The 14,097-nt window shown below is 38.8% G+C and overlaps 1 protein-coding gene across 5 annotated transcripts in view; it reads left to right on the plus strand.

Moving 5' to 3' along the window:
* unkl (unk like zinc finger) overlaps window positions 1-14,097 on the plus strand; it is a 97,095-nt gene that overhangs the window by 54,047 nt on the left and 28,951 nt on the right. For all 5 annotated transcript variants that reach the window (XM_039775705.1, XM_039775707.1, XM_039775708.1 and 2 more), the window contains 3 exons: window positions 3,011-3,146; window positions 5,490-5,607; window positions 5,770-5,854. In XM_039775705.1, coding sequence (XP_039631639.1) covers window positions 3,011-3,146; window positions 5,490-5,607; window positions 5,770-5,854 — 339 coding nt within the window. The remainder of the gene's footprint in view (window positions 1-3,010; window positions 3,147-5,489; window positions 5,608-5,769; window positions 5,855-14,097) is intronic.

Below are 14,097 nucleotides of genomic sequence, written 5' to 3' on the forward strand. Positions count from 1 at the left end.
ATCAAGTTGTTCACATGTCAGGCCAGTCGTATGTCAAGGGTCGATTGTATATATCTATCTATCTATCTATCTATTGGAACCTCGGTTCACGACCATAATTCGTTCCAAAATTCTGGTCATGAACCGAAGCAATTTCCCCCATCGGATTGTATGTAAATACAATTAATCCTTTCCAGACCGTACGAATTATATGTAAATATATGTAAAGATTAAGCACAAATATAGTTAATTACACCATAGAATGCCCAGTGTAATAGTAAACTAATGTAAAAACATTGAATAACACTGACACAAAACACCCAGGCTCCCTGCTCAGCTGCACGAGCAGGCTCTCTCTCTCACTCTCTCTCTCTCTCAGAACCGAGAGGAGCATTTGAACAAATCCGAACTTTAATTTAAAAAACCAACCACAAGCAACCAAAAAAGTCACAGTGCAGGAGAACACGCTATTAGCCTTACAGCCTGATCGCTGTACTGTACAGTATGGTAAACAATTTTTTTAAAAAAAGAGTTTTAAGCACAGGGGAAAAAAAAGGAACATTTGAAAAATCTGTAATTTAATACACCACCAAGAAAAGTAACATTGCAACAAATCACTCTACGAACCACTCCATGTAAACACTTTTTTCTAATGAGTTTTAAGCACAGGGAAAAAAACGAAAATTTGAAAAAAGAGAAAAGTGACATTGCAACAGTTCATGCTACGAATTGAAAAATTAACTTTTGAAAAATTCGTAATACAAAAACCATAAACCACCAAGAAAACTAACCTTGTATGAGTCGAGTTCTGGCATGAAGTTAGGAGGAACTGGGTGGAGAGGAGGTTACAGTTTTGAGGGAGAGTCCGGCTCCGCGATGGATGGATGGATGTTTTCCTTCAGGTGTTTTCTCTCTTGTGATCTCTTCGGTTTCTGGTGTTTTTAGCTGTTTAGCTGGTGGGACCGAAAGCCTCATGCAGCCATTCCATAAACAAAGACCTTGTGACCCAACCCTTCGTGTTTGCCCTCCACATTACTGGCAGTCTGGCTTCGTTTACATTGTGCTGCTTGAAAGCACAAGGGTTCTCAAATTGGTAAATGAGTAATCTGGTAAACAGTTTTTCCACATCTTCCAGCACTTGAAGCCTCTGCCTGGTTAACGCTGTAACTCCTTTTGCAGCATCAGCTGCTTTAATAGATTCTTTCTGCTTTAGAATAGTCGAAATTATAGATTTTGACTTCTTGTACTTGGCGGCAAGATCAGTAACACGAACGCCACGCTCAAACTTTTCAATAATTTCTTTCTTCGATTTCAATTTTCTTCAAAACTTTCTTCTCACCACTCTTCACTTGCTTAGAAGCCATTGTTAACTGCAAAAGCGCACGAAATACTGTAGAGCACAAAGAGATCACAGGTAAAGCACGCATGTCTGACTGAGAACAATGAACAGGGAGGGGCTCTGCTTAAATACAGTAATTGGCGTGTATGCACCAGCCAGGCAGGCATGCACGTGCAGGCATCCTCCCCCTCTCTCTCAGCAGCACACACCCTCCCCCCTCTCTCTCAGTAGCAGGCAGGCACGCACGTGCAGGCTCGCGCACTCTCTCTCTCTCAGCAGCACCCACCCTCCCCCTCTCTCAGCAGCAGGCAGGCATGTCTGACCGAGAACAATGCAACACGTGCGGAAATCATCGGTGCGCACAAACTGAAAGGGAAACTGGCTTGTTCGTATACTGAGTGTGTGGTCGTGAACCGAGGCAAAAGTTTGGCGAACTTTTTGGTCGTGAACCAAGTTGTACGTGTACCAAGACGTTCGTGAACCGAGGTTCCACTGTATATCTCAAAAGTAGTTTTTATATTCCTGAGCTTTCAACCCCTGCCAGGGGTCTTCGTCAGAGGATAATGCTGATACTTACAAGAATCAAAGGCAATATATAGCAAAAAATTACGTGTTTATTGGGTGTAAAGTCTTGTTTATTATAAATGTGTTCTTCTTAAGTTTGCATATGCTGGATTTATTTCCAAGTGTCTGTGGATGGCGTTCTCATTTGATAACCAGGATTCAGCCAGCTCTCTGGCACTTTTCGTACTGGCCTTGAATTTTACTTTTACATTGTCCCAGTTAAATGTATGTCCTGTTGATTTAGTAGGTGTATAGATCAATGATGGTGAGTCCTTTCTTCTGACGGCGTTGCGGTGTTCCTGTACATGTGTTGAGATTCTTTTTGAAGTTTGTCCTATGTATACCGCTGAGCACGAACTGCATGGAATGCTGTACACTGCGTTTCGTGTTTCTGCTGTCGATTTCTTGTTTTTAGCATTAAAGAGGACCATGCGCAGATTGTTCTTAGGTTTGTGTGCTATTCTGACGCCTGACTTGGCCAGGATGCCAATATATATATATAAAGACTACAGACTTATTCATTAACTCTTACATATTCCATCTGTACATTTTCAAGCAAACACAGTATTATGAATACATATTGACACTTAACAGTATATTTTTATTGAAAGTCTGTATCCTGGTAAATGTGCTGTTACCTATGTTTGTTAGGTTGTAGTTACCATACCTAATACCAATGTTTTAATCAGTTTTGTATTAGATGTCAGTCACGCAGCTGTGCATGCTAAAAATAGAGAATTCCCAACATTTATAGACATGAGGGTGGTTGAAAGAGATTAACTATTTTGATGGAATCTAGTCAGTTAATGAATTTAACCAGAAAGAGCAAATTTATAACCAGAAAGAGCAAATTTTATGCCTGGTATTTTAAAAAATGTTTATTCCCTTGTTTTGTGTCTAGTTAACTTGACTAATAGATTTTTTTTGCCAGTATGTTTGGAATGGATAAAATTACTCTATATGTTTTTAAATAGCTGCCACCTTGCCCGTCAGACATTTTGAAAAATCTTGCAGTCTCTGTTAATGACAAATTTATTTAATATAATGAGAAAATATTGCTTTATACAAATAGATTCTGTGTATGTCAATATTTAAATTTAGTTTTTTTTTTTTTTTTCCTCTATTCAGATACAAACTTTGTCTTGGCAAACTATAAAACTGAACAGTGCACAAAACCGCCACGCCTGTGTCGCCAGGGATATGCCTGTCCTCATTATCACAATAGCCGGGATAGAAGACGAAATCCTAGAAAATTTAAATACAGGTAGAGTATCTTTATTGTCATAGCTGCACAAATCTGTACAAATGAATGTGTATATATAGTATCCCAGATGATAATGGCTTCCGAAATTTTTGTGAAATTGCATCCATTTAGGGCATGGACCAGAAGGAAACTGCTGTGTTTTGTAAATACAGGTGGAATCCCATTGTAACAAAATTCATGGGACCATAAAAAATATTACATTATAACGAATATGGGGAAAATGCATCTACTGTTGTGACTGGGGTTGTCGCCGATTCGCCATCTGTACCAGTAGTGGGGTTAGGCTAGGTCTATAGCTGCTCTGCTGTTTCTGGTAAAGAGTTAATCAAGGGCAAAGTAATTTGTAGTCCTCTGCAGGATTATGCTTACCGCATAACGTGCTTATCTCACGATGCTTAGAACGTTTAACAATAGACTTTAACTTGTTCTTCCTCGCACTCTTCTTATCTGCTACTGAGTTGAGACCGAGCCAGTGGTGGTCGTCTTACCCAAAGATGGGAGCTAAAGCAGAACGATTGCCCATGTTGCATCTCCTATCTTGAGTGCTGTCTCTGTGACCCAAGCTTGACAATACCTGTATTAAAAAAAAAAAAAAATACAATATTTTACTTGAAAAAAGATTTTTTTGTATTTTTTTTATATATAAACACAGGTAACAGTGCAAAATGAAAATGAGATGTTAGATATCTATTATAAAAAAAATCCTGGGAGAGAAAGACTAGGGAGACGAGACGTGATCTTCATGTGAAGATTACAGAAAACACTTAAAAGACCCACAAGACGAAAGAGATTGGCCATGGAGCGTCACACAGGGACCTTAAACATGAGACTTTGTGTCAAGAGATTGACCCAGGACTGCCTCGCGAAGACGTAGAACATGATATTCTTGCAAGACACACCCTAATTACAGCCAATATCAAATAAGACCACGGGCAGCAAAACACTCAGTTGTTTAAAGGCTTTGAGCACACACAGATCCTGAGCTCTCAGCGCATATAAAGCATATAAGGACAATACGTTATAGATGAAACGTCAACGACTAAGCGAAGAAGAAAGAGCAGTGCGAAGAAAACGGACTCAAAAGCGTTGGAAGGAAAAAAAATGCAAAAAAGAATAATCTAGGTGTAAATTCAGAAAATAAGGAAAAGTAATAATTAACCCGGAACAAGTGGGATTGAAAAAAAAAGCATGTCTAGGTGGGCTCAGAATTAAAAGACAAAGAGTAAAAGACAAAGAACTTCATAAAGACGTTCAAAAACGTTGGCGCTATACACATGCAGAGCAGGTTAGAAATTATGAAAGCAGTGGAATTCGAAAGGCTCCAAAAAAAAAGTTGGCACAATACAAATGCAGAGAAAGTTAAAGAATATGAAAGCAGGAAAATTAGAAAGTATCAAAAAAAAGAAAGTAAAGATCACAGTAGTGCAAACGAACAGAAATTATTACTCAAAAAGGGAAAATAATCGCCATGGACCAGGTGTCATTGGAAAAAAAAAACAGGACAAAGCGAGGTCTTAAATTAAAAGACAGAGTACAAAAAAAGTAAAACATCATAAAGAGGTTTAAAAACAAGGGAGCCAAACACATGCAGAGCAGGTTAGAGATAATGAAAACAGTGGAATTCAAAAGACTCAAGAAAAAAAAAAGTCAAGATACAGAATATGAAAGCAGAAAAAAAAAGAAAGTGTCAAAAAAAGAAAGTAAAGATCAAATAAACACAAACAAAGATAAATTATTACTCGGAGAAATAACGAAATGACGAATAGAGATTGAATATATGGCCATAGGTTATATGTCGCAAGTATGTAAATATTGTAAGGCTTTGAGGTTTAGTTCAGAGAATTTCAAAAATGGAGTTTACCTCACATGCATTTATTGGTTACTTTGCAAAAAAAATTTTTAACTGTTGATGATGTTGGTCCCATTCAAAGGATTGACATGTTATAGGAGTGATATAAAAACCTAAAATGTAAATGTCAAAGGAGTGAGAACCATCCAACCAACCAATCAAGTGGTAGGTGAGGCGAGAACGATTTTTTTGACGAGCGAACTTTCAGTTGTGTGTGCGGTAGGTGAGGCGACTACGATTTTTATAATTTTTTTTTTTTTTTTAAATAACATTTTAGTCATAATTTGGCAAGCGAAGCAAGCAGAGGGCAAACCCATAACTATTGTTATGTTTAGCGTTTTATTAATTAATTTGAGTTGATAGAAAAAAAACTTTCATTGATATTTAAGTTGTTTAGTCTATGAAAACAGGATAATTTTAGATATGTGCCTAGACATTGGGGCTTAGTTCAGTGCTACCTTAGTGATTTTTTTTCAATTCCTTCATGCTTCTAGATCAACTCCATGTCCTAGTGTGAAACATGGAGATGAATGGGGTGAGCCTTCTAAGTGTGACAGTGGGGACAACTGCCAGTATTGCCACTCCCGAACTGAACAGCAATTTCATCCTGAGGTAATGAGGACTATTTCTATTAAGATTTGAACAGGCTGTGCTATTCAGACACCTAAAGGACTTATGACAGATTCTTAGTTTCTGTTTTGTATATGTAATGTACACACAGATTAGTAGACTTTCCTTAATTAAATAGCTGAATATATTTTATTTATTTTACAGATTTACAAATCAACAAAGTGCAATGATATGCGTCAAACTGGCTACTGTCCAAGGGGACCCTTTTGTGCTTTCGCACATGTGGAAAGTAAGTACTGATTGTATTTATGCATGTCACAACTTTTAGTTACCCAAGATTTTAGTACTTAATACTGCCTTTACATCATGCTGCCATGTTTAGTTGTAATGTTATTTTTCTTGTAACCTAATGTCGATTTCAAAAATGCTTTACTCAAATGGCATGTCACGTGCAGCATTATAAAACTGCTGAATAAAATTAATAAAGTACAGTTGACTTACAACTGTGTTCTGTTTTTAGTGAGAGAAATGTTTACTCTAATTTTTAAATAATGTTTAACAGTTGTAATGTGTGTGCTCGCTGTGTATAATGAGTGGTACAGAATTCGCATCATTTTACTAGTGGGCTTTTTTTTTTCTTAACCTCTTTATTTGTTTGCTTTTTAACCTCTTATGCCCTAATGAATTTTTGCCATTATTGTGATTAAATTACATATCCAAAAATAAATGGCTATCGACTCTGCTTATGTAGTAAAGGAGTTTCAAATGACAGAAGCATGCTGAGTATGACACTTAAAATTTTTAAAAGAAAGTCTTTATAATGAATAAAAACATGTTTCACACCAATATCAACTAAATAAAACCCCCCAAAATTAGGCATTTTAGAAATTTCTCTACAAAAAACTAGATATTACAGTACAAACCAATACATGTTATGATGCACAATCCTGAAATCAATTTTCTTTTCTGTCCCAATCTTTCAGCTATCATTCTGTCTAGATTGGATTGTATATCTTGTAGAACTTCAAAGTTATACTGTTTTGCACAAGGTGTCCCCCTTTTTGAGAACATTATGTCCTTTCTTTATATTTACTCTCCAAAATAATCTCTCTGACTTCAGTGGGGGGAAAAAAAATAAATATACATACATACATACAAGGGCTGGGAATAATTTAAACAAATTAACAAATTAGTCACTTAACTGTATAGAATAAATCATGATTAATCTCCTCTACCATTAAAGCATGCAGTCATAAAATATATACATAAATCATGAAGTAAATATACACTGAATTGGAAAATTAATGTAGATTCAAAACAAAGGAATTTTTAAAAATTAAATGGCATAGCTTAAACCTAAACAATGACCTGACACCTGACCTTTTAACAAAGTACTACTTGAGCAAGTACAACCTGAATTTGAATGCCTTCCTAAAAGACAAGTTGAAAAGAAAGAAATAAGAAAACAAGGCCATTGTATTAATTCTCAAATTGGTATGGCATATCAGACACAGACATGCCAAAGTAAAATTAAACAATCAAAACAATTGTAGACTTAGAATGCACTGCGAAAGTCTAATTGAAATAAGCATCTCTTAGACGGGCATACATTAAAACTTGTGTTAAAACTCTGCAAAATGCCATTTCAATCAATCAATCAATTGTTCATCACCATCAATGACTTTATAGTTACTCTCTAAAAAAGTGTCTTTCATCTGATACACAATAAGAGTTACCCCGGGGTGTCATATAGGATCGACTGTATGAGTGGGCAAAAGGATTAAATCAGTTGGGGAAAATGCATCCAAAATGCTTACTAAGTGGCATTACTGCAAACGCCAACCTTCACAAAGTTGTTTTTTTTTTTGTGCCAGCGTCTCTGATTGTCCTGCCTATTTGGACAGTTTAGCAAGTGTATAGATTTAATACTTTTGTGGTTGGTATAATTGTGGTGTGTCTTGTGATTTTTCGATGTCACCTACACCTTTGCTTCTGGCACGTTAAAAATGTTCTCTGTAGCAGCTATCTTGCTTAAAAACTGACACCATGCATTACTTGGGTGGTTATGTTGTGTTCTTTGCGTAAATTAACAAAGATACTGCAAACTGGAATAATGGGTAGTGATAATCATTGCACTTCTGTTTCGTAGACTTATGTCATTATACAGGGTGGCGCACGAAAAACTGAACCATCTCAGACTCCCAACGTCGCGACAGCACCTGCCTGTATAATAGCTTCAGCCAGCTGGTCAGTGACGTTTTGGTTTTTCGTGTGCCACCCTTTCTTAGGGCAGTAAGCAATTTAAGCTACTTTGCAGACCGGTGAGTTAAATACAGAGGTACTAGAGACTTATTTTGGTATTAGTGCCACTCAAAGAAAATATATTTTACACATATGTGATACTAGCAAAATACTCGTGCTTCACAGCGGCGAAGTACTGTCTTAAAAATTTTATTAAGAAGAAAATTAAACCTTTTTAAACTGAGGGAAAATATACCAATAATTATTTGTTAAGGATCTCTTTGTATACCACATTGTCATTTTAGCCCTCCGGTTGTAATATGACCAAGCTGTGTGCTGAGCTTACTCTTGAGCATGCAACATACAGTTGGCCATGTGAAAAGTAATCTTGTTTCAAATTTCACAGCTTGGATTGAGTTTAATGGTTTGTTTCAATTACGACAGTATTTGCAGGACTTGTGTTGGAGTGACATTTGGCATCTGTCAAGCGTTGTAAGCATACAACCAGTTTCATCGATAACTTCACATCCAGCTTTTGGGAGTTTAAACATTCATAAACATCACTTGGCGCGTGCGCTACGCTGCTCGTTGGATGACCACAGTTGAAGGACTCAATCGTCCTTCAATCGTCTGGTGTCTCATTGGCATGCTTTTGCCTCTTTCTTTCGCAATCATGGCGTAATCTGTCTTCTCTCTCTGTAGGGATTTCAGTTGCCTTTCGTTGTGCGACAGAGACGCGTCGTTGAGCTAATGTGTGTGAATGCTGAGTGTCCGCTTCTTGCGAGCGACTGTCACGCCTTTGCCTCTTTGGTTTGTGATCACACTGTAATGTGTCCTCTCTCGCAGCAGCAGGTTTAGTTGTGTTTCATTTCAGCATTGTTCCGTAAGGTCTCCTCCGTACAAGTGCACATGGGTAGCTGAAGACGGAAAGGCATAGTGGGCATAGTGAAACACATGAATTGGTGACCTGGGGAACCATCCGACTCAGACACGGGGCTCGAAATACTCAAGTGCACATGTTGTTTATAATTTAATTTTTTTTTTTTTTTTTATGAACTTCCCCAAAAGAGTAGATCCCTTTAAATAGTTAATAGTATATGAACAATATAATCTGTTGTAGTACGGGCGTTAATTAGCATCACACCTCATAACCTGCATACACCACGTATTTGGCTGTAACACCAGAAGCGCGGTGGACGCTGTAAGGGTAGGTTGTGGTTTCTGTTTCTTTCGTGATTTTTTTATTTCATTTTATTGATTATTTAATAGGCAGAGGGGAGAAGACATTAATGTGATGCTCTGTCTATTTCTTTACTTTTGTTTTGAAAAGATTTTCGGGAACAGGAAAAATAAAAGTAAAGGGGAAAGAACGGAGGGGGGTAAGCAGGAATTCTGAGAGAAGACGGACTAGGGCTTTTCTATGGGGTGGCTATACAGCCAAAAGGAACGCGGACACCGCGCTGGGCTTTTATTATATAGATTTCGGTACACTTGAAAGCGACAACCGAACAATTCAGCGGCAGCCATCAACTCACATGCAGAACCATGGGTGAAGGGCTTAAGCATTCCACTCTTATAATGCTCCTGTGTAGTATAATTATCTCCTGTACCGTCATCAGTCCACACCTTGAACCTGTCCCAGTCATTCAATAAATAAGACACAATGTTCCTCCAGATATTAAGAGTGAGCCTGATATGGCCGTGCAATATGTAACAAAGAGAATGGAAAAGGCAGGTGCCATCTCTGGGAGTGGAAACCACTCAGTAAGTGACAGTTCTTTGATCAATGGTGATCACCTCGATAGACATGTTAATAGGGGTATGGTTGCAATGATAAAGGAAATGCCTGAACAATGTAAAGGAAGTCTAATATACCTACACAATAACTATAATCATAATAAACAAACAATAAAACTGCAGAGAAGCTGTGGATTAAATAAAAATGCAGTAGTTATCAGCAGGGAGACGTGAATCCCGTGGCGAAGCAAGGAAGGGAATGTAGAGACCGGAGCGACGGACGGCCTTATATAGGCAGGCAGCCAGCCAACAACGTGGGAGGCGTTGGGATGGGGGACCCAACGCCGCCTCAAGCGGTGACCGAGCTGCAGGCAATGGACAAATATATGTACGTAAGTAGGATTCAGTTAGCATTGGGAAACCCGCATACCAAATTTCTTGAAGATGGACCCATAAGTAACAAAAACCGTTGGAAAGTTCAATATGGCAGCCGACACCGGCGTCATACCACCAAAATAAGTACGTACATTGGTTTCAGTTACCCCAGGGAAGCCGGCTACCAAATTTCGTGAAGATGGGGCCATAAATAAGAAAGTTCAACATGGCGGATGTTGTCGACCGTTATGGCCGTTACGTGTAGAATTTCGAAATGAAAGTAAGTAAGTAAGTAAGCTGTAAGAAATAAGCCTGCCAAATTTCAGCCTTCTCCCTACACAGGAAGTTGGAGAATTAGTGATGAGTCAGTCAGTCAGTGATTCAGTCAGTGAGGGCTTTGCCTTTTATTAGTATAGACTAGCAAAATACCCGCGCTTCGCAGCGGAGAAGTAGTGTGTTAAAGAAGTTATGAAAAAGAAAAGGAAACATTTTAATAATAACGTAACATAATTGACAATGTAATTGTTTTGTCATTGTCATGAGTGTTGCTGGCATATATATTATACACACACACTATATATATATATATATATATATATATATATATATATATATATATATATATATATATATATATATATATATATATATATATATATATATATATACACACTGTGAATAAGGCGCTATATAAAGCGCCTGACCTGGCACAGATTCACACTGAGGCACGTGTAAATTGAATAGAAATCTTTTATTTTTTCTCTTCACCCGTGGGCGCACGTCTTCCCGCGTGTCCCACAGGCCCAACACAGTCCTAAACACTTAAACAGTTCAAACACTCTTCCCCTGTGGGGCACGTCTTCCCCGTGAACCCCACAGGTATAATACAGTCCCAAAGCACCTTACTTTACAAACAGCAATCCTTCCGCTGGCACCACCACTCCTCTCCGGCAACCTCGTCCTCTTCCTCCCGATTCTGGCTCAGAGTGGTGGTTGCTGGCTCCTTTATGGCCCTCCCGGGAGTGCTCCTGTTGCTTGTTCACCTGTTCCCAATTGCACTCCCATGTGGGCCTGATGATTAAACCAGCTGGGCTTAATTATCTCTGTCTCGTTCCCTGGCGGCCATCCTGGGTCCCCACAGGGTTGGGGAGAGCTCCATTTCCCATGAAACCCTGCTGGAAACTGAGGCATCATCAACCAGAGAGGCAGCCACCAAGTGTCCCGGGGGAGGTACTGAGAAGTCCATGGCTGCTCTCCCGGTCCATATACAGCAGGGTTGTCCCGACTGGGCATGGGACCCGGCTGTCCATTACAACACATATACAAATATATACATATATATATATATATATATATATATACAAATCTACATATATAAACTGCTCAAAAAAATTAAAGGAACACTTTGAAAACACATCAGATCTCAATGAGAAAAAGAAATCCTCCTGGATATCTATACTGATATAGACTGGGTAATGTGTTAGGAACGAAAGGATACCACATCGTTTGATGGAAATGAAAACGATCAACCTACAGAGCCCTGAATTCAAAGACGCCTCAAAAATCAGAGTGAAAAAATTATGTGGCAGGCTAGCCCATTTTGCCAAAATTTAATTGCAGCAACTCAAAATTGTACGCAGCACTTTGTATGGCCCCTGTGTTCTTGTATACATGCCTGACAACATCGGTGCATGCTTCTATGAGATGACAGATGGTGTTGTGGGGGATCTCCTCCCAGATCTGGACCAGGGCAGCTCCTGGACAGTCTGAGGTGCAACCTGGTGACATTGGATGGACCAAAACATAATGTCCCAGAGGTGTTCTATTGGATTTAGGTCAGGAAAGTGTGGTGGCCAGTCAATGGTATCAATTCCTTCATCCTCCAGGAACTGCCTGCATACTCTCACCACATGAGGCCAGGAATTGTCGTGCACCAGGAGCCACTGTACCAGCATAGGGTCTGACATTGGGTCCAAGGATTTCATCCTAATACCTAATGGCAGCCAAGGTGCCTTTGTCAAGCCTGTAGCGGTCTGTGTGACCCTCCATGGATATGCCTCCCAGACAATCATTAACCCACCACCAAACTGCTCATGCTGAATGATGTTACAGGCAGCATAATGTTCTCCATGGCTTCTCCAGACCCTTTCACTTCTGTCACGTGCTCAGGGTGAACCTGCTCTCATCTGTAAAAAGCACAGGGCACCAGTGGTGCATCTGCCAATTCTGGTATTCTATGGCGATTGCCAATCGAGCTGCATGCTGCTGGGCAGTGAGGACATGGGGCCCTTGGGTCACCCTCATGAAGTCTTTCTGGTTGTTTGGTCAGAGACATTCACACCAGTGGCCTGCTGGAGGTCATTTTGTAGGGCTCTGGCAGTGCTCATCCTGTTCCTCCTTGCCCAAAGGAGCAGATACTGGTCCTGCTGATGGGTTATGGACCTTCTATGGCCTTCTCCAGCTCTCCTAGAGTAACTGCTTGTCTCCTAGAATCTCCTCCATGCCCTTGAGACTGTGCAGGGAGACACAGTAAACCTTCTGGGAATGACATGTATTGATGTGCCATCCTGGAGAAGTTGGAGTGTAACCTCTGTAGGGTTCAGGTATCGCCTCATGCTACCTGTAGTGACACTGACTGTAGCAAAATGCAAAACTAGTGAAGAAACAGTCAGAAAAGATGAGAAGGGAAAAATGTCAGTGGCCTCCACCTGTTAAACCATTCCTGTTTTGGGGTCATCTCATTGTTGCCCCTCTAGTGCATCTGTTGTTAATTTCATTAACACCTTAGCAGTTGAAACTGATTAACAACCCCCTCTGCTACTTAACTGACCAGATTAATATCCCATAAGTTTCATTGACTTTATGCTATACTCTGATTAAAAAAGTGTTCCTTTAATTTTTTGAGCAGTATGTATATATATATATATATATATATATATATATATATATATATATATATATATATATACACACATATATTAAAAATTAATCTAATTAATTAGAGGCTGTACAATAATTAATCTTGATTAATCGTATGTAATCACACAAGAAAATTTGCCCCAAATCGCAAATGTTTTTTTCTTTTTAATTTAAAAGGGTTTTAGTGGACAACAGAATCAAATAATAGACATGGACATGAGTATAGTAAACTCAAGCTCTTTTAATTTCTGGGGAAAAAAAATGCTTTTAAACTGCATTTCAATTCAAAACAGAAACAAAAATATCATTCCTGGCTAAAATTGGGCAGACTTAAAAATAAAGTGGTATTTTAAGTACTTTAAGTACATTTTCAGAATGATATTGTCTTTAAATAATAACAAAAATTTCAACATATAGTGCAGTTTTTCTTCTTAAAAAAATAAGGCAGAAACATAAAAGGTAATTTGACCATGTTCACCTTTAAACTCTGAGTAACCTTAGCCAAAATTATTTTGTACATTAGGCTAAAACAGTGTGATCATTATACATTTTGTAATTAGATGTAAGTAAAATTACTAACGGTCACGGAAGTCCAATGATCCCCAGTAAGAGCCACAAAGTCTGATTTCTGTAATGCATCTAAATTTGCTTGCTTTTCAGTGTCATAAAGCTGTTGAATTTTATTTGAAATAGTCTCTCGGCACGGTAGTTAGAAAGTTGGATCACCTGACGCTAATTGTAGCACATTTTCTAACCCCCTATCTTCCACCACTGTTAGTGGTCTACAGTCCAAAGCAATCCATTTTGCGAGAGAATTTGTATGTTTGACCGATGTTGACTTACTAATTTTGGTCCTGAAGCCAGTCATTTCATCAGGTTTGGGCTGCCGACACCATTTGTTGGTACTCGAACTTGCACTGCTAGTGCTAACAGCATACACAGTTTCTGTGCTAACTGTAACATGTTTTGTATTTAGATGGTATCGTAAGGTTGAAGCGCTTCGGTGGTCTGCAAACTCCTTTTTGCACAGTTTGCACAGAACCACGCATTTATCAAGGCTTCTGTCGGGTAGACTTTTGAAATGAAATTTGCCTCTGATCAGTCTTAGCAACGCGCTTTCTTCAGACTCTTACATTTTTGTAGCTCTGATGTGTGCATCAATGTAATCGATGTACCAGGAAATCATGCATTGACAAAAGTTCCCCTTTGCTTGGAATGCAAAGTGTGATTAAATGCGTTATTTTTTAACGTTATGGAGCA

This window comes from Polypterus senegalus, chromosome 13 (assembly GCF_016835505.1).
Source record: "Polypterus senegalus isolate Bchr_013 chromosome 13, ASM1683550v1, whole genome shotgun sequence".
Lineage (NCBI taxonomy): Eukaryota > Metazoa > Chordata > Cladistia > Polypteriformes > Polypteridae > Polypterus > Polypterus senegalus.